Below are 19,935 nucleotides of genomic sequence, written 5' to 3'. Positions count from 1 at the left end.
TTTTTTTAGGGGTGGGTCAAACAGTCCAATGAACTTATTTGGGTAGGGCTAAACTAAACTCGAATCCAAAAAATACATTACACAACTAAAAATTTTCAATTTTTTTAATGTAATTGTTTTTGGGTAGGCAGGCCTTCCCTACCTCCGCCCCTCGTAGGAGCACCAAATTTGGAAAGAAAAAAAAAAGGATTGATAGACTCCATAGTTATGCTCGACAAGAATAGTAGAACCGAAGAATTTTTTTCTCTCACCTTTTTATCCCTCTCTCTTTCTCTGTCTTAATTGATCTAGCTGCTGTTAATTTTGAGCTACTGAAAGACATACAACAGCCATAGAACAGCTTCTGTGTCCACCTTTGAAGAAGAAATGGTTGCTAGAAATGGTGACTATCTTGTTAGTTGACCTTGGTTCTGTTTAAGACAAGTGAAACCAATCACTGTCCATTTCCCAGCTCCGCCAAAATTCATGTATTTGGAAGTGCTTGCCGGCTATTTATTAGATCTCTCACTCTCTCTTCATTTGTTGTTTTTTCTGCTGATTTTGGTAACAACTCTTTCATGCATCTTTCCGTCTTCTCTCTCTCTCTTATCCATAATCATCCACTAGACCACTGGCCACGCATTATCCGAATAATCAAATTATCTCTGATTCTCTGTCCTCTTCCAAAATTATCCTCTTTGAGAGAGAATTGGCGAAAATGCTCACGTACCAAAATCGTTTTTAATGATATAGTTCCAGACTGTTATGACCTCCAGATTGGATTCTGATGTGGATTCAAATTAGACCCATCTCAGCATTACTGGCATGACCTGAAAGAACCCATCTCCTCAGTTCCCTAAAAATAGGATAAAAGGAGAAGAAGAGAGAGAGAGAGAGATGTGATGGTGGTGATCTTCTGTGTTCCGTCCAGATCCACCACCGTCTAACGCCGACTCGCTTCTGTACAGATTCATTTTTCTCCCCTCCGACCTCCGTTGTTGAAAACCCAGCAGAGCTTTTCTCCCTTTATCCATTTTGGGTGTCTCATCCTTCTTCCTTCGCCCTTTATCCTCCTTTCCTGGGGTTAGGGTTAGGGATTTGGGATTTCAGTTTTGGGTTTCGGGAGGATGAGGAGCCAGGATCAACATTTCAGAATCCTACGCGACCTCTGTTCTCTGGTCTTCAGCGTTCTCGGATCGCCGATCTGCCCTCCGCACTGCGCCTCATCGCCTAGCAGACCGCTTTCTATTCCGGCGACGTCGGGCCGGCAGCCGGCTGGAGTCACTCCCTCGGGGCTAGCGTCGCTTTTGCTCGGGGTCTCGCTTACCCTCATGCTCTGCGGATCGCTCACGTTCATGATCGGGTTCATCTTGATGCCGTGGGTGCTGGGGTTGGTTACCGTGCTCCACATGATCGGATTCGTGTCGAGTTTATCCGGATTGGCTCGACTAGTTCTTGCTCCTGGAGCGCCCGGGCCCTCGAAAAGGGGGAAGGAATTATCTGGTAAGATGGGTTTCTTTCTGAATTCCCTAATTTTGAGATCGTCATTTGCTGAAGTGATCTTCTGTTGTTCATTTGTGCTTGATTGATTCTCTCTTGAATTGAATATGCGGCTCTCTTGTCCTCTTCCTTTGATTTGTATAATTGTTTATTGTATTCTTCCCAAGTTTGCTTTGAATCTGTGGTTGCATATTTTTAGCTTGGCGATTGCAGGGTATCGTATTCTTTGTTTTTCTGTGTTTCATACTCGAGAATTGAGGTTTGTTCATGTGAATCTTGAATTGGAATTTAGATTGGAAATTGCGGGATATGTCATGTCATGTTTTCACACTTCTATAGTGTTTGATCCCGCGGATTACACTCTTAGTGGGAATGCAATCAGCGGATCGGGGACCTTACCCGCAAGACAACTAAAACATCCTAGAAGCTATCTGCGATTTCTTTTGTAAGGACCCTACACTGCATAAAATGAAGCGGAAAAAATATTATCTCTGGGTTCGAGGTTAGATCTATGGTACCCAGTTCCTGCATCGCTTCAAAGGTTCTTCTTTGTTGATTATCTTAATGTCGTTAATGATCTTCTCATCGGATAAGTTGACATTTATTTTGCTTCTGGAATTGGTACGTGGAAGCTAAGAAACAGAAAATAATAAAAAAAAGTTAAAAAACATTGTCTCCGATTATTTACCCTAGAAATTAGATAACAGTTCTCAGTAGCAGATGCAACAAATATGGAAACATTGGCTTAAGAGCTATTTGAACAAATAGATGGGAGGGTTGAACAAGAGGAAGAAAGGAAGAATCTGAACAAGAAGCAACGAAAATTATTTTTGAGGAAGTGAGGGGGTGAGAAAAAGAGAGATCCGGTGTGCACCCAAGCTTCCATTGTTTATAGATTTGTTAGTGGATAGAGGGAAAGGAAGGTATAGTGATATTTATGCTTATTGTTTGGGGGACGGGGTGGGGTTCTTTCTTCTCAAGAAAGAGATTCAAGGAAGGAGATTCAATAGAGAATCTTCCCCCATTTCTTCATTTCATTTTTTCTTTGTTTTACCATTTTTTGGTCTGCTTGACCGCTAGACTTGTATTCCTCTTTGTGGTGCTAATATTTTCCATTGATTTGGAAAACTTGCTAGTGTCTAGTTTGTGACGGTCCGCTTGGTAATACAGTGCCATGGTGCGGTGTTTTTTATCACAAGGTGCATGTGGTTATCCTAACCCATCCAATACTAAACATTTTCACCATTATATTATTTAATCAGGATGGTAGTACTGTGGCTAAAATTTTTGAATAAATTTACCATGGACAAACACGTAGAAGCCATTACCACTAAATTACGTTTCAGAATTAAGGTTGGTTCACATGACTTGATTTGGAGTTTAGGTTGGATATTGGAGGATATAGCATGTTGGGTGCTTTTTCCGTCCATTAAATTTGGAAATTGTGGTTGGCTTATGAAAATCATGAACTTGGAATTTAGGATCCAGAGATGTTTAACTTGGACGCAAGGTATAAAAGAGTCAAGAGAATGATTGCTGGTGTTCTTTAATCTGCAAATTTGGAGACATTCTTACTTGTTCTTTCCTGTTGGAGGGTGTTACTGGTTTACAAGGATGGACAGTTCTCTCTCTGTCTCTCTCTTTGCTGTAGGTATACTTTCTATGCAAGCAGCAGCATTGTTAAAACTCTATCTAGAGAATCAAATTTTAGACTAAGTCACACGGGTAGGGGTACAAAGATACAGGTACAGACACGGCAACTTTGGGAAATGTGGGTGTGGTGGTATGGTATATATATATATATATATATACACACGCAAAATAACACAAAAAAAATAAAACGAAAGCAACATGCAAATAAACAAGTCATTTTAAATAGAAATACTACATGTTAATGAACAATAACTCTAAAAATAAAATGAAAACTGAGTTGGAGAAAATTAAATCACGTAAAATTAAACAGTTTGGATCAGTTTCGAATCTACCCAACTATGTCCAAGTAGCCACTTTGGGTACGGGTATGCTGACATGGGTACATGGACCTTATTGAGTACCCATGTGACCTAGATTTTAGATGATGTGCTCCAACTAGTGAAATGGCAAATACCATTGTGAAGGATTAACATGACAAGTTTTCTCTCTCTCTCCCCCCCCCCCCCCCACCCCCCCCAGTGCAACCCCCTCCCCCTCCCCCCTTCCCTCCCTCTTCCTTGCTGCGGGTTTACTTTATATGCAAGCAGTAACTACTAGTTAGGTGCTGCAGGTGCACTTTATACGCAGCCAGTAGGTAGGTGCTGCAGGTGCACTTTCTAGTTTATATGCGGGCAATAGCTTTGTTTGAATCTATCAGAGAACCAAATCTTAGGTGATATCAGATGTGATTCAATCCATGAAATGTCTATTAGCATTGTGAAGGATTGATATAGCACATACCCAACAGTTTTGACGATGAGTCCATCTAAAATTAGATAGAAATAGAATGCAGTAAATTGGGATATGATAAAAGTTAAGGGATTTATGACAGTTCTGCATTAACTCCTATTCCTCATCATAAAAATTTGGTCATTGTCTAACTATTTTGCATATCAAAGCATTTTTCAGTTGCAACTAGAAAGGCATTTCTTTGTTGCATAATATCCCAGTTAGGGGATTTTTTTTTCTTTTTTACCATTTCTCCCCATCTTTATCTTTTAAATCTTTATCAAGCAAGAAGATCGTTGACTTTATTGTCAAAATTTTATTGCAACCGCATGTGATTTTCACTCATAAACAACTTGTTTTCCTTTTAAAGCCAGAATGTATTAAGATATGGGGAGATTTTCTCCCAATTTTGTGCTTGCTACCTCATAAAATTACTTCCTGGCTTTCACTTGAGTCATAAAAAGTTAAAATTACATGTTTGTAGAAGTTAGTTATGGTATTAAGAATATATTGAATGGAGAAAGTAAAAGGGGGATGGCTCTGTGAAGAAATGAAATTCCAGAAAGGGACTTGGCATCAATCTAGAATGTAAATTGTTTTTTGAGTGGCATCTCATTAAATGTTATCTGATGCTTGATATCTGGTTGGTCGGTATAGAATGGTTTTGAGTATCATTATCTACATCCAACCATCTTGTAGTTTATTCTGAGAACATTAACAGAATCTGAAAACTCCTCATAATCAGCCGGTGTTAAACAGTATGGCATTATAAAACCATCCTTTTGAAAGGATCTTGACAGGAGCTGCATTCCGTGAGGTCCCATCTAACGGACATGAATATATGATTGCTGAAGTAACTGGTTAAGCTCAGTTTTCACATGGTTGATGCTTTAATATGCATGATTGGATTGTCTGTTGTGTGGTTCTGAAGTGTTCACGTAATGAGAGGTCTGTAGCTTGTTCAATGGTTTCTGTGGATGATAAGTATTGGTATCCATGAATGTGGTCCTTGAGAAATACATAAAATGTCTTCAAGACTTAGAACACTTTTAAGAATTTGCGAAAAGACATAATTTATAGCAAACCTGTAGATCTTCTTTGAAGTGAAGGTAGATGAAAATTTTCATCCTATGCCTCTAAAATGACCTATATAAGAATGGGATTAAGCCAGGAATTGCTTGTCCTGACACATCACAACTGAATGTTGTTGACAAGAAGTATGGCATTATGGAAGTTGAGCACTAAATGTCAAGCAACTGCGTGAGCTGTTTGTGAGGAAGACCCCTCTGTGCAAGGGGTTAAAGAATCAGACTTACTAGTTAAAAACTTAAAACACCTTCATAGTCTTCCTGGTCGTAAGTGTATTCTCAAGCATCTAATAACGTTGGTCTTATATATGCCTTAGCACTTGCACCCTTGATGAACTGGTCCTTGTGGACAACATTATAGCTGTGAATTTCATCATTTGGTAATCCTCTTGTAAGGTTGTTGTGGTATAGATATTATCAGGTCGCTTCACCGTAATGCTTCTAATCTTTTAAATACTAACTTAAATTTTTTTTTTTTTCAATGTTGTTCTGCTGCCTTTGGCACTATTAGTGTTGCACGCACAAAAAAAATGGGGCTTTTACATTTCTAACTGCTGAAGCTGATCAACGCCTTTATGTTGCTCGTGCGCTTAATGTGTTTGAGCTTTGAAGTTATACAGATATGTTCGATATATTGTTCTGAGCCAGGTTGCTATGATCGCATTTCTTTATTGGAAATCTTAATTCTGCACCGTCACGGTCACATGCATCCACGTTACCTTTGTTTTCTTTCTAAGTAAGGAATATTTTGTCTAAAAAGCACACTCATATGATTATTATTTATTAATATTCAGTTATTGAAATTGAAGAAAGCCAGTACATCCTCCTCGAAGTCGAAACCAAATTTGTCAAATTTTCCTTCTACTCATAAGTAGTAATTCATCAAAGAAAGGGATGTCTTGATTGATTTTGAATGAAGTCGTAAAACGTTATTGATATATGGGAACGTTATATCTTCATCTAGCATATGTTTGCGTATCCTGGATGATAATTTTGGAGGATTTCTTCAATTGAGATTAGTTGTATGGTGATGGGTTTCAACTTTCATATCGAAAGATAAGACCCCTGGGGCTAAAAGGGTTTTGACAGAAATTTTTTGAACACCACGGAGACCATATGCAATCTAATAATACCCTTGTCTCAAGTTTCTAGAAGTCTAATTGAATGCGATTCCTTCTTATTGGTGATCTTTTTAATTCGCGTCTTAATATACCCATCTTATTATTTTACTTTTTCTGTTGAAGCAAAAAAGAAATAAGGGCAAAAAAGGACTAAAAGAATCAAATCTCGTCTTCTCTATGCCGATTCCATTGTTTATTATTCTGAAAGCCGCTCTGTTTTCTTCTGCAGATTAAGCACTGTAAATGGCTATAGGATGTGGAGCTTTGTTTATTTTCGTTTCCTTGAAAGGTGGAAGTACGCTCTGCAGCATACGGTCGAAGGTGAACCATTTCCCATTCACCACAAGCATTGGCGCTCACCATTTGATGATCCAAGGCGAGGACCTAAATTTGCTTCTCTTTTCTCGTGGTTTAGAGTTAAGACACATTTGACCTCTGCTTGAAGCCGGCTACAATCAATACTCCCCTTATGGTTTACTTTTGTTTGGGAAAGCCACTCGCTTGTGTATATGTAACACTTGAGAAATGAATTTTATATACCTTACAAGGATCAGTGCCTAAAGAAAAATTCCAAACTGGTGAATTCCATGTACTTATTTGATTGTATATGAAGTTTCTTTCAACTCGCCTACACCCATTTCTCTATTCGAATCAACGAATTGTTAGCTGGCTTTATGCCGTCATTCATGTACACTCGTAATGCAGGACGATCGAATCATGGAATTGACATCCAAGCGTTTTGGACTGTCATTTTTGTTGTGGCTGTCTGCTTGAATATTAACACCAACATCTAAGAAAGCTCTTATCGTTTAAGGGGTTGCTTTTGAAAAACAAGCAAATGGTTGTCCCGCTAAACCCCTACTAACCCTAAGCTTGCTTAATGTCGAAATCAGAGACAATAGATGACAAGAACAAGAAATAAACACCGCTAAAGCATCCTTATAACATTTAACCAAATGTCACAGAATCGGTAAGAACATCACGGCACACCACAGGACCCAGAATATAAGTCACAGAAAGAGGTAGACAGGAGGAACGGAGACAAGAACAGAGAAACAACAGTTCACAAAAGAAAGATCAAGAAACGAGACTCTGCTTCATGCTTCCTGGTGCTTCTATCCTGTGTAGATATGAACCCCGATGGCTACCAGGAATATGGTGACTAGCCCAAAGTAGATGATGGAGTGAATCAAGATGGAGAGCCCACTGGTGTGCAGGCTTGCGAACTCCACCACTCTGTTCCGGCCGGGCAACTGAAACAGCAAGCCCGGAGTCAGCAACACAAACAGCACTGTTGCTATTATCACCGGACCCCAGTCTGCCATCTTTAGCCTCCCCACCAACAAAAAGCCACCCAAATGAGACCCAGAGGCAGAGGAAAAGAAGGCTTCGCAGAACCAGGCGTAACAGGAGAAGAAAAGGGGGGCAGCAAGAGAGAGGGAAGGAGAAAGGTTTGTTTAACCGGGCGAGGAAGAAGGGGCGGGTGGTTGTAGAGAGAGAGAGAAAAAGAGAGAGGACGGCATATATATGATATAAATCTCCCTCTCGGTTTCGGCTTCCTGTTTAATTTCATCGAGAAACGAGAAAGTATTGAGATCCAAAGCAGCAGACGTGGTAAGGGCACCTGGAAGTAACATTGTGTTTACACGTGCATTTACAAGATTCCAAGAAAAGCCACACCGACAAGCTTCTGAGCGGGAACAGGCGTTGATCAAACCGCTTGAGCGGGAACAGGCGTGGAGATCAAACCGCTCGAGTGTCATATAGTAGAAATCAAACGGTTCAGACTCTTTAATTTTTTATTAAAAATTATTTTAAATAAAATGTAAACATCTTAATATATTTATAAAAATTATATATATATATATGCGGTCAGATTTCAGATAGTTACATGTGACTAAAATTCATTACTAAACCACCTTATGTTAATGCCAATATAATGATTGTTTTAGTAATAGATTTTTTAAATTTTAGCCCTTCGACAATATCGGGCATGTGGTATAGATCTCATCTATCCTTTAGTTGACAATAATTTATTTGGAGACCCTTGATAATATCAAGACCGCAAGTAGCAAATACTCTTACAAGTAGCTGCACAACAATATTGAACAATGTTCTAAAAATTGCATGTAAAGTGTAGTAAAAAAACCAAATTTTGAATAATCATCTTAACCTCGTGGTGCCATTTAAAAAGTAGTGTACTAATATGCAAATAGCAAATAGTGTATAGTGAAGTGTTTGCCTTGACGTACCATAAAGCGGTCCTAGATTCAAAGGGAAGGAAAAAAAGCTTCCGCTTTCACTCGAACAGTGGGATTAGCCTTTCATTCACCCGCATAATCGTCTTAAAAGAAAGCAACTTCTACTGCATGAGGGAGTATAGTTGAAGCCAAACTTAGACTTGAACCTGACAAAGGCCAAAAGCCGCACACGGTTCAGTCAGGTAAGCAATGGTCTGAATGCGTTTGAAAGATTCAATTCAGGCACCAGTATCAACTCCTTTTACGTCTTCTACTAAAAGATAAAGAGTTATTTCCTTCTCAATCTCTTCATTTTGGATTTTGGGAGGGATTCTTCTTTCTTTTTCCTTTCTTTGCCCTTCTTCCTTCTCATCTGAACACTAATTTTTTTATTTTTTTTCTCCCTCTTTAATCAACCATCTAAACACAAACGCAGCAATTTTTTTCTCTTTTTTCTTTCTCACTCTCCCACCATCCCAAACAAATTGCTAATGAATCTTTTTCAATGAAGTCCGTTGATTAGGAAAAATTGTATCCCCTAAGGCAGAAATCGGAAGATAAAGAGCGAATATCACCACCATATAAGCGAACAGTTTGAGAGTTCTGGGTAGGCGAGAAGGAGGTTCGATATCATTAAGTGAAATAGTGGAAAAAATTACCATATAAGATTACCAAACTGGTCCTCAGATGACAAAGTCTGGGAACATGTCTTCCACATGTTAATGGCATAATATGGGAAGGAGCTTTATTTTTAGGACAGTAGATTGAAATATGCCCCAACCGCATGACAAGAATTTTTCATTAGAGGAACCAAACTGTAGTTTTAAAAATTTTAATGGGGTTGAAATATAATTTTTTTAATTTTTATATGAGCTAAATGAAAATTTTAAAATTACATATAAATATATTTAAAAAAAAAGAAATTTGAGGTGGGGAATGGCCCCTGCCGGCTCTTCGAGCCGTGCTGCTGCCTATACCTTACATTCTTGAACTTGAAGTATGTCATTTGAAAGTTACAAAAATGTTATAATTTACCAAAAACTGCTCGTTAACTCTCCTAAGAAAGAATAGTGTGCAATTTACTTACTTTAATTGGGTTTCAAACTTACTTAACGGCAATGATAATGTTCATGTCGAGTTTTGTTTAGAAAAGAATATAGCAGAATCCGCACTGGTTGTTTTTCAGGACTTTCACCTCTAAAAGTTTTTCTAAGAGGGGTGTTTGATGGCATGAAATGTTTCTTCCATAGAAGTATTTCATGTTGTACCAGGTTGACATTGTGCCAAAATTGCTTACATAACACTTATAAAAAAGAAGAAGAAATGGATCTTGAAGCCTTTTGCAATATTTGATCACTTTCATACAGCGGTTGAACTTTTTTCCATAAAAATGCTTAGAAAGATTTCAGCAGTCTGGCAAACACTACATAATTTCAAAGCAAGGAAAACTGATATGAAGAAGGTGACTTGGGTCTCTCTCTCTCTCTTGTTCTCTGGGTAGATGTTTTTTCATTGTCTTTTGCTCCATGTCGAGGCTTTGGTTTTTTTTGGAGGTTTTGACTCATTTCATGTTCAGGATCTATCTAAGAGGACCGTCGCATTTGTGTTGTTAGAAATACCAGTGCTTTTTTCACTTCCTTTCATGCAGAATTTGAATCAGTTAGTATTAAATTGTCGTAAATAGATGACCCTTTTTCGATTGTCATGAGTGTTACTTGTTAACAGTAAAAAAGTGGGAGCACACTATCAAGCTGAAGGCCGCCCACCATCTATTCAGGCTCCGATGCAACTCAGGACTCCAAAGGCAAGAGGAATTGAGGGTACCTTTGAGTTTTTTTTTTTTTTTTAGGTAATAGATTATTAACCTTCTGTTAACTCCAAAAACCATTTTTCTAATATTTCTATTACATCTATTGCCAATCTCAAATTTCTATTAACTAAACAAGGTGAAAAACAAAAAGAATGTTAATATCCATCTAATATTTCAATGGCCCGAGCACTATTACACTTTGTTCAAGCCATTCAGAAACTTGACCGTTGAGAGACACAGGTGTAATACACAAAAGCATTGGTTTGCCTTCTCAAATAAGCTTACTCTCTCCCTTTTATTCCATTTCTTCATGGTCAAGGGCACTTTCCTTTTTCTAATATATATATACTTTTTCTTTGGGCATATGGTCTCCTTTATCAAAGAAAAAGGTTAGAAAAATTTCCATTTAAGGTTCTATTTTTTGCCACAGTTTGAAAGAGGGGCCTCACCTTTTCTTACTTGTGCTGGCAACTGTGAATCATGTGACATTAGAAGCTAAAACACGTGAACATTTTATTCTTTTTCAATATTGTTCATATAAATTAAAAGTTGCTTCTTATACTTTCGTCCACCAAAAAAGAGGAAGAATAAAAAACAACATAGACGAAGGTCTTAGTAGACAACATAAACTTGTTGGCACAAGCGAAGCCCGTATCAAGAAATTTTAAAACATAAAAGCCTATTTCAACATTTTGGCCAAGAGATGAGCTCCTAAACGAAAACGTACAAGTATTTAGTCCTTTAGAGAGAGAGAGAGAGAGAGAGAGAGAGAGAGAGAGAGAGAAATGGCTGCTGACTGGGGGCCTGTGGTGATGGCGGTTGTGCTCTTCGTTCTGCTGTCGCCAGGCCTCTTGTTTCAGGTTCCTGGTCGATCGAGGATCGTAGAGTTTGGTAACTTCAGCACCAGCGCCATGTCCATTCTGGTTCACACCATCATCTTCTTTGGTCTTATCACCATCTTCCTCATAGCTATTGGCGTGCACATACACACAGGTTGATAACGTGCACATATAAACGTGCCTGTGTGCACATGCATGCGCGCAATCATCTCCGTTTCATGTGGAGACATGTTTCCTTGCACGGTAGCCTGTACGTGTGTGTGTGTGTGTGTGTTAACTTGGTTATGTTGAGTTTATGATCAAGTCTTGGTCCATAGATCTTTCTGGCTTGTTGGTGTCAAAGTTTTTTGGCTGAATAGCTACTTGAAGTAGCATTTGTATCTTAATCATTTTGTCTTGTTGTGATTTCATTTGGATTTTTAGGACATGTGTATTTCTTTAGTAGTCAAGGTGTGATGATCTTGAGTAAATTAGTAAAGCAAGGTGACTATCTTACGATTATAAAGATCAAAGTTAGCACCCCAACCTCCTGGCTAAACAGTTGGAATTCAGAGTTTCAAATTGAAGAAGGTCAATGGTTCAATACTCAGGGTGCACCTCTTAGCATCAATTGCATTGTGGAAATTAAAACGTTTGATTTGCAAGTCTCTTCCTCTCTTTTATAAACTCTTAGAAGGTGATGCATGAGGAGAGAACCCCTCCCTTTTACAAACTAAAGAGCCTTTGTTTGCTCAGAGGGATTTAGTATAGCAGTGGGCCGGTGAAAGTCCAGTTGTCAATTTGATTCCTATAAACATTGCTCTTAAGTATTGCAAACCTTAGAAATTGCTGATGGGTATAACATTCCCATCCAAATCCCGAAGCAGCCCTAGATTCTAAGGGCGAAGAACACTTGTTTGAAAGCATTAACAAAAATAAAATCATTTCCCTGCATTCTTTCGGTGCATGGCGTTTGCTAGTAGTTGATTTGTTAAGATCATATTAATAACGTCCTTGTGGTTTCGTATAAAACAAAAAATGAAACAAACAAAAGGCAGGTAGCGCTTCTCTAAATCTTCCGTCCCACCGAAACATCGTATTCTTTTTCTTGAAAATTCTCAGCTACCATACACTTGAAAAAGTTCACTCCTTCTTCACTTTATCAAACCATGATCTCGCCACTTGGTACCAATGTAACTCTGACCCAGACAAGTGGGCGCTCATAGAACTCATTCTCTGGAACTTTAAATGAGTAGTTGAATTTGAACTGATCTGATTCTAGTTATATAAGACAGCCTCACGAGACTCAAGCGACTGTTTATGGCCAATTAAAAATTTGTTAACTACATGATTTGTGCCACATAAAAAAAAAAAGTTATGACTTTGCACCTGCTAGCCTCATACCAATGTAACTCTACCTCAAACCAAGGGGGTTGAAGGGGCTTCGACTATCATTCAGATGGTACAATTAATCCTTCCACTCATCCCCCTTCTCAGCCAAATTACTACAGCATGCACACATAAAAGAAGATCATATATTTTTGGATACAAACTTCCTTCTCTCTTTAGAAAGAGAACATAAACAAGTGAGAGCTATTGTCAATTATTTAGATTGTCACATCCCCTCTACACATACACACTCATATATATATATATATATATATATATATATATATATATATATATATATATACTCAACAGGATATGAATGGTTGCTTTATATACCAGCAGAATTCACCGGCCATGTAAAGGAAGACGCGATATGTAAAGGAAGACGCGATGTTCCTTTTACCAGCCTTTAGAAAGCAGAGGTAATAATCAAAGCCAATCGCACGCTAGAGAAACATTATTTCACAGGAGAGATGAAGAGAGTGTTACAGTTGCAGCCATCTAAGGGAGCAACCAAACAGACATAAAGACGAGCAATTTAGACGGCAAGGGGGGAGGGGGTGTTCAGCCGGAATAGATATGGACGCCGAAGCCGAGGATCAGAACCATGAACACGGCAGAGAAGAGGACGGCGTGGACGGCGACGGCTTTCCCATTGGTCTTGAAGCTGCCGAACTCCAGCCCCTGCTCGTGCCCCGGCAACTGGAATATGAAGCCCGGCGAGAAGACGACGAAGAGGACGATGCCGATCACCACGGGAGCCCAATCCTCCATCTGGGCTAGAGGAGGAGTAGACCGGAGTTGAGGTGAAAGTCCCGCCGCCGGCGGATGGGACGACGGAAATTTGCCCTGGGACTTCTTGTCTTCTGCCTAATAAACTTACAGGACCTTTATAATTACAAAATAACTTTCACCCGCAACCAAAGGCCGAAAAGGTAGTTTATTTATATTGAAAAAGCCATAAACGTAAATTCATCTGTCAAATAAACTAATTAAAAAAAACTAATAAAAAGAAAACAAAGTGTCCTAATATATGCGAAGTTGACCGCATGTATGACAGTAATGTTCTAAACCAGTTAGAAAGAAACTTCAACTTAAACTCTTAGAGGGCATTTGGTAAAAAGAATATTATGTTCTTGAAATATATATCCTTATTATAGCATATTCTTGTTTTATGTGATTATATATAATATTTAATTGTTGAACCTAAGAACAATATCTATGACCAGATCATCTTTCTTGAAACAAGAAAAATTCACTTTTAGAATATGTGTTGCAACTTGTAAGAGTAAGTGGAAAATAATTATGAGAATTGAAACATGGTTGCCAAATCATGTCCATTCTCGCAATGCTTACTCTTTTGGTACTTGCCAAAAATATAGTTGGCAGTTGAAAGTGAGTGTCAAATGGAGCTAAAGGAGCACTATATGCGATTTTTATATAAAGTAAGATGAACTCATGCGCTAAGCACTATATGCGACCTTTATATAAAGTAAATTGGGCTCATAAGCCAAAGAATATGATACTCTTCACCCAAGAATATATATGTATGTGATGCATAAAATCTTATTGCAGCTTTACCTTTTCCTGCTTGTGCTTTATTGGAATTCTCAACAACCCCTTGTTTTTCCTCTAATTTACAAAAATATGTTTATTCTTATCAATGTTGTCAGAATCTGTCTGAATATTTGAATCAACATACAGATTCGAATCGAATTGACAGCAGCCCAATTCAACTCGATGGCTAATTTGAGAGTCTCGTGTGCGCATGTTATTTTATATTTTAAAATATTTTTGGCAATGCCGTTTTTTAATTAATGTTAAGCAATTGTTCGCTTATTTAAAAATGAACATTTTCTTACTGAATCACATTCGATTTAGTTGAATCACTAAATCGGCTGATTCACATTATTTGATTCCAAAACTGGTTTTTTTCAACACCAATTATTACTGAACTTTCAAACAAATATATATATATATATCCTTTTTTCTTCATTTAGCATGAGGAAGGGAGGCGCAGATTTCTTCAAACTGTATGTTAATCTGTTTATATCAGACAATTGGGCCTAGTTAACCAAAAAGTCAACAAATATTTGGCAGCAAAATGAAAATTATGAAAGATATGCCAGTGATATTAATTACAACTAATAACTTGAGGGTACTTTTTCAAAGCTATGCATGACAACGTCTCCCATGTGACATGGTTCCAAAAAATTTGCACACTAAATGACATGAAGTTAGACTTTCTTGAGGACATCAGCATCTAAAGATGCCCTGGAATATGGCATGACCCACTAAGATGGTCACATTTTATTGGATCATGATGCAAAAAGATAAAGTTCAGTTTGTTCTGGCAGGGACATGATGCTTCTTTGTACATAAAGAAAGGTTGCATTTATTCTGTCTTGTAGCTTGCTTTTATAGATTGTTTGAGCAATGTTTTCATATATATATATATATATATATATATAAATTGGACCCTCACTTATAGTCAATTGATAAAGTCACAATTGTTTTGTAGCCATTGACAAATTCATCCTTGCCTTTTTTTTAAGTTTTCATGATTAGTCCTTTAAGCTCTATTTTATTAGGGCCATTAAGCTGAGCCAGTTTGAGCACACATAGGTCCTAGCAGGCGCAGATGAAGCTCAAGCTCAGTTCATGCTTAAGAAAGAGATTATTTGAGCTAATTAAGGAGATAAACCTATTGAGGGGGAAACATCTCGAGGAGGCCAAAGCTTCTCCTTCTTTTTCCCCCTGCCCCGAGGTCCAAGGCTACTTCGACACTTAGGTGGGAAGCGATACACCCGTTAGTTAGAGTGTTGTGTCTGTACTATTTGTAGTACAGAAGAGTAGCGCCCACAGGACTCAAACAAACGACTAGATTTTCACTGACCTGCTAGTCCGACTAGCTATTCTTGCACATTAATGCCTAGCTCTCTGGAAACATTGGGAAAGACATTATGCCCTGAATTAGGATCCAAAGGTTCTATCCCACATGCGGATTTGTCTGTGTCTAATCTTCTGTTGAATAGTGTGGATTTGATCAAATATCTTCGCCAAGATATCCTGATCTTAGGTGGTGTGATGTTGAAGGCTCAAGAGATTAATTGGTCTAAATACAGTATTGATGTCGAGGATGTGATGACAATATCATCGCTTGCCTTGAAAATCTTTCGTAAGAATTATTTTGAATGCTACGTCATTGGGACATGAACTAAGCCTATTGGATCAGTTTGAGCTTAGCTTGTCTAACATACTTTTAGCTTGATCGTGCAATAAATGATTCGAATTGTGAGCTCGAACACAGATTGAGTTACCTGGCTTGTTGCTTAGCCTTATATTGTGTCTATTTCAATTATTTCATTCTTTCAGTGGAATAACAGGCGTACTCATGAAAAGGAAAGAAAGAAATGGTTCAGCAGAACAGCTGACTGCTAGTTTTTTTCAAGTACCATAAATCCATTCTTTTATTAAACATATAAACCATTGTTATGCTGCTATGAATATCACTAAAATTCCAAATTAAGGATGAACTAAATGTGATTGACAATAAGGCAGGAATTGATGAATATTTCTATAAATGAAAGATGAATTTAGGGGAAACAGAAAAAACCTTTAAGAAATTTCCAACATGTTGAGAACACCAATAATCCAAGTGCAAGTGAGTATATAATCTGCACTCATCAGATACAGAAACAAAAAAAAACAGTTGTACAATGAGAACCACGTTGCATTCACGAAGAGACCCAAATCAAAAAGTGGTGCATCTCAGCCATCCTTTCCAAAAATCCAACGGTCCGAATCACATGCTTATTCTAAGCACAAGAGCGTAGCCCTTGCCTGATCATGATCCACTTTATCAGATTCCAATCTTATCACCTTCAATAGTGCAATTCCTTTGGAGTTTCAATATGGGTATCGATTCAACCGATTGGTTAGCTAGTAAAGATCACTCTCTTTCAATCCCACTCACCGCCATTGCTTCTCCACTCCATTATTTCAGAGAGAGAAAGTGAGAGACAGAGAGAAAGAGCTATGACTGGCCTCGGCAAACCAGCACAGTGACAGCACTTGAGCAGGAGAATGAAAGATTTGGCGTCTTCCATTGCTGCACTAGTGCTCTTTGTGCTGATAACTCCGGGGCTGATCTTTCAGTTGCCGGGGAAGCGGCGGCCGGTGGATTTCATGAACATGAAGACGAGCTGGGTGTCCATCCTGGTACATGCCATAATTTTTGGGCTCCTCATGACTTTGTTTACTGTCCTCTTGCATCCTCATCTGTATGTTTAGCCTTAGCAGGAGGCTCAAGCAACAACAGTGTTTCTGTAATTCAATTGTGAGTTTTCAATTAACGACAGTCAATGCCCCTGGTTCTTCCTTTCCTCAACCTTTTGGTATTATCCATGTATCAATTACATGAATATTATTTTCTCATTTTTTAACAAATTTTAAGAGGGCATGTTTATGGTTTTTTTACATTTTAAAGGATAGTTGAGAAAGATTGAGTATAAATTTCAAATTTTTCAAAAATTCAATAAATTTCAAATTTTTCAAAAATCCAACGGAGGTAGCGGCCTCTGGCACATGACACTATTTTCTCATCTTTTACAAATTTTAAGATGGCCTGTTTATGGTCGTTTAGAGAGCTTTTTTCTTTTCTTTTTTTTTTTAAAAATTCTTGTAGGTGCTATTCGTTGAAAGTGGCGCATTATCTACCTCAGTCTTAATGCAATCCACGACCCTAAAGGCAGCTGGAATGAGGGGCGCGTTATCTAGGCAATTGTTATTTCTCTTCATCTTTTTTTTTATTGATCAACTCAATTAGCGCCCTACCGCCTTAAGACAAAGGAACATAATGCATACGGAAATCGAAATAGTGACCTGTCTTTTACAAGCCTCTAGCTTCTAGCTCGACTAGCTCCGGTATGCCCCTTGATGCCAAAGCTTGCTCATCATTGATAATTGTGTTTGGTCGCCTTCGAATTGGATACTGACAATGAGGATGTCAATGAGAATAATTTGCTTTATGAGTCTGAATCTCTTATGATATTTTATGGCCATTTTCGTGTCATTGCCGTGAAGTCCGATCAACTTGAGTTAGAAATTAAATTCACTAAATAGACTTAGAAGGAGTGAAAGTTTCATATAGGTAAACAAATAAGTTACAAGGTGAGAGTTAGGTTTAATAGATACGAGTGGAGCTAGAAATTTTTGATGATAAGGGCTGAATTAAATTTTCTAAACTTTGATAAGGGCTGAATTAAATTTTCTAAACTTTAATTGGAGCGGATCCCTTCTTAGCTCTGCCCCTTCAATACATAATAAACAAATTGTGTGGGTCCCTTCTCACCTTAAAATTTATTGGGTTTTAACTATAATTTTAAAATTTAAGGAAGGTCAAAATATAATTTTTCAAAATATGTATATATAAATTCATTTTTCAATAATTTTAATTTTTTTTTCTTTTGAGTACGTTTATTGCATGCAGTATGCACCGAGCGTGCACGCAACTCAAACTCCATGCACACAGGCCGAGTCATGAGGTTACTTTTATTATTATTATTATTATTATTATTATTACTCAAAAATCAGTGCTTAGAAAATTTAATGAGTCTATTGAATTGATTGGACTAATGTCGGCCGATATTTTTGAAGGTCGTTTTTTGGACCCCTCAGTCTTTATTACGAGGGCCAATACACAGCCGTTATTCCAAAATAAAAAGTCTTGTACGGAAATTTCAATAAAAAAAAATTTTGTTAAGTAATTCCCTTTTCTCATTTTGCCAAATTATCTGGAACAATGTGAATTTTTTACTTAAGGACTAACTTTTTTTAACATAATTTAGAAACTTCCTCAAATTTTTCTAATTTTCATAAATAGGCCTGCCTTCTGCCGTGACAACTACGGCGAAAGCGCTTACCATTCATGCAAGTAAAACGACAAACTTCTATGGAGCAAACTAACTTTTTGAACTTAAAGAGATATTAAAACCTGCATTTATGGTAGAATGTCATAATACTAAAGTTACTCTTTTAAGAAGATCCCTTAAATGAAAATCTGTAAATCACATGAATCTCCTTTCTACCACCCTAATGGTGATTTTTATTTTCTTGGGGAGCGTTTGATTTGCCCCAAGCATTCACGCATTTTTTGGTACATGTTAGATGATGTAAACTTCAAGTGCTCTATTACACTAAAATAGGGTTGAAATATTTTAAAACATTAATGTATTGATATGGGTGTGTCTGTTAGTTTTCGTATCGAAAATCTCGAATCTCAAATCCATGAATTTAAAGTCCTTCCTTCTTTCCTCCTCCTCCAATTTGGCGATTGCTTATGCACAACCTGCGGTCTGCGCCTCGCATTTGTTAAGCTCTGGTGTGGGCAAGTTTAATATATATGTCAGTGTTATACATGTCACAAACAAACTAAAGGTATTGAATGAGTGCCCCACCAAAAAAATTTGATGGCTCTCCTAGTGTCCATGTACGATTGGAGACCCAACATTATTAAAGACCATTTATCGCATTTGATGGCCCTTGAACTACCATGATTTAATATGTTTAGGATTAATATTTTGATCATAGATGAGACCTTTTCTTAATGCAAGAGCCAGCAAGTAAAAATGAAGAATTCAAGCGTCAGATCTGCAAAAGCATGTCACATTAATTTTATAAATCTAAAATATGAAATTATCAAACCCCGTCTTAATTGATAGGACACAGCCTTTGAAGGAATCATTCTTAGGTTGTGTTTGATTACCGCAGATATCATATATATATATATATATATATATATATATATATATATATAATATATATATATAATATATAATATATAATATATATATAAAATATATATATTATATATATAATATATATATATATATAATATATATATATATATTATATATATATATATATATATATATATATATATATATATATATATATATATATATATTATATATATATATATATATATATATATATATATATATATATATATATATATTATTATATATATATATATATATGGTTTTGAGGTTCAATCCTTGTTTTTTTATAATGTAGCATAGACTTGAGATCCACATCGAGGGTTGGTGCTTAAATTCATAATCTGTTAAAATTTTATAGTTTTAAGGGGACCTGAGATAGATCCTGAGAAACCAAAGACAACTTTAAATCTTAAAAAGGCTATTCTACTTATGATGGTCGTGTAGAAAACATCTCATAAATGCAAACAAGGAGCATCTTGTATCCAATGTAAAGAGTTTGAAGCAAGATTTTCAAATGAATTGAGCAAGGCGTTACTAAATTTGGCACATAATGTGAATATGATAATTTGTCATTTAGAAAGAAAAATATTGAATGAATAGATCATAAATTTTGATATTTTGCTTTTTTTCTTTCTTTATAGGGAAGATAATAATCGCACCAAGAATAGAATTTTCATAATTAAAAAAAAAAAACCCAGAAGAGCCCAAAGAACCAGGTTATGGTTTGCATTAACAAGAAAAGAAAACAGGGACTCTTGTCCTTTCCATCATCACATTTGCGTCGGCT

At 37.1% G+C, this 19,935-nt stretch overlaps 4 protein-coding genes across 4 annotated transcripts; 3 read left to right on the top strand and 1 right to left on the bottom strand.

Moving 5' to 3' along the window:
- The first annotated feature begins 623 nt into the window (after nucleotides 1-623).
- Nucleotides 624-6,740, top strand: LOC116258156 (uncharacterized). Its single transcript, XM_031635305.2, has 2 exons — nucleotides 624-1,482; nucleotides 6,339-6,740. Exons 1-2 carry the CDS (start codon nucleotides 1,107-1,109, stop codon nucleotides 6,341-6,343), a joined length of 381 nt encoding a protein of 126 aa, XP_031491165.1. The 5' UTR covers nucleotides 624-1,106; the 3' UTR covers nucleotides 6,344-6,740.
- A 288-nt stretch (nucleotides 6,741-7,028) lies between these two features.
- LOC116257884 (uncharacterized) lies at nucleotides 7,029-7,685 on the bottom strand. The gene has a single exon (XM_031634896.2). It carries the CDS (start codon nucleotides 7,432-7,434, stop codon nucleotides 7,225-7,227), a length of 210 nt encoding a protein of 69 aa, XP_031490756.1. The 5' UTR covers nucleotides 7,435-7,685; the 3' UTR covers nucleotides 7,029-7,224.
- Nucleotides 7,686-10,925: 3,240 nt separating this feature from the next.
- Nucleotides 10,926-11,523, top strand: LOC116257949 (uncharacterized). Its single transcript, XM_031634973.2, has one exon. It carries the CDS (start codon nucleotides 10,945-10,947, stop codon nucleotides 11,155-11,157), a length of 213 nt encoding a protein of 70 aa, XP_031490833.1. The 5' UTR covers nucleotides 10,926-10,944; the 3' UTR covers nucleotides 11,158-11,523.
- Nucleotides 11,524-16,284: 4,761 nt separating this feature from the next.
- LOC116258010 (uncharacterized) lies at nucleotides 16,285-16,756 on the top strand. The gene has a single exon (XM_031635064.2). It carries the CDS (start codon nucleotides 16,453-16,455, stop codon nucleotides 16,657-16,659), a length of 207 nt encoding a protein of 68 aa, XP_031490924.1. The 5' UTR covers nucleotides 16,285-16,452; the 3' UTR covers nucleotides 16,660-16,756.
- The last annotated feature ends 3,179 nt before the right edge of the window (nucleotides 16,757-19,935 follow it).

This window comes from Nymphaea colorata, chromosome 7, assembly GCF_008831285.2.
Source record: "Nymphaea colorata isolate Beijing-Zhang1983 chromosome 7, ASM883128v2, whole genome shotgun sequence".
NCBI classification, from domain to species: Eukaryota; Viridiplantae; Streptophyta; class Magnoliopsida; order Nymphaeales; family Nymphaeaceae; genus Nymphaea; species Nymphaea colorata.
The sequence above is the reverse complement of the archived record's forward strand: the minus strand, read 5'-3'. Positions and strand labels throughout refer to the sequence as shown.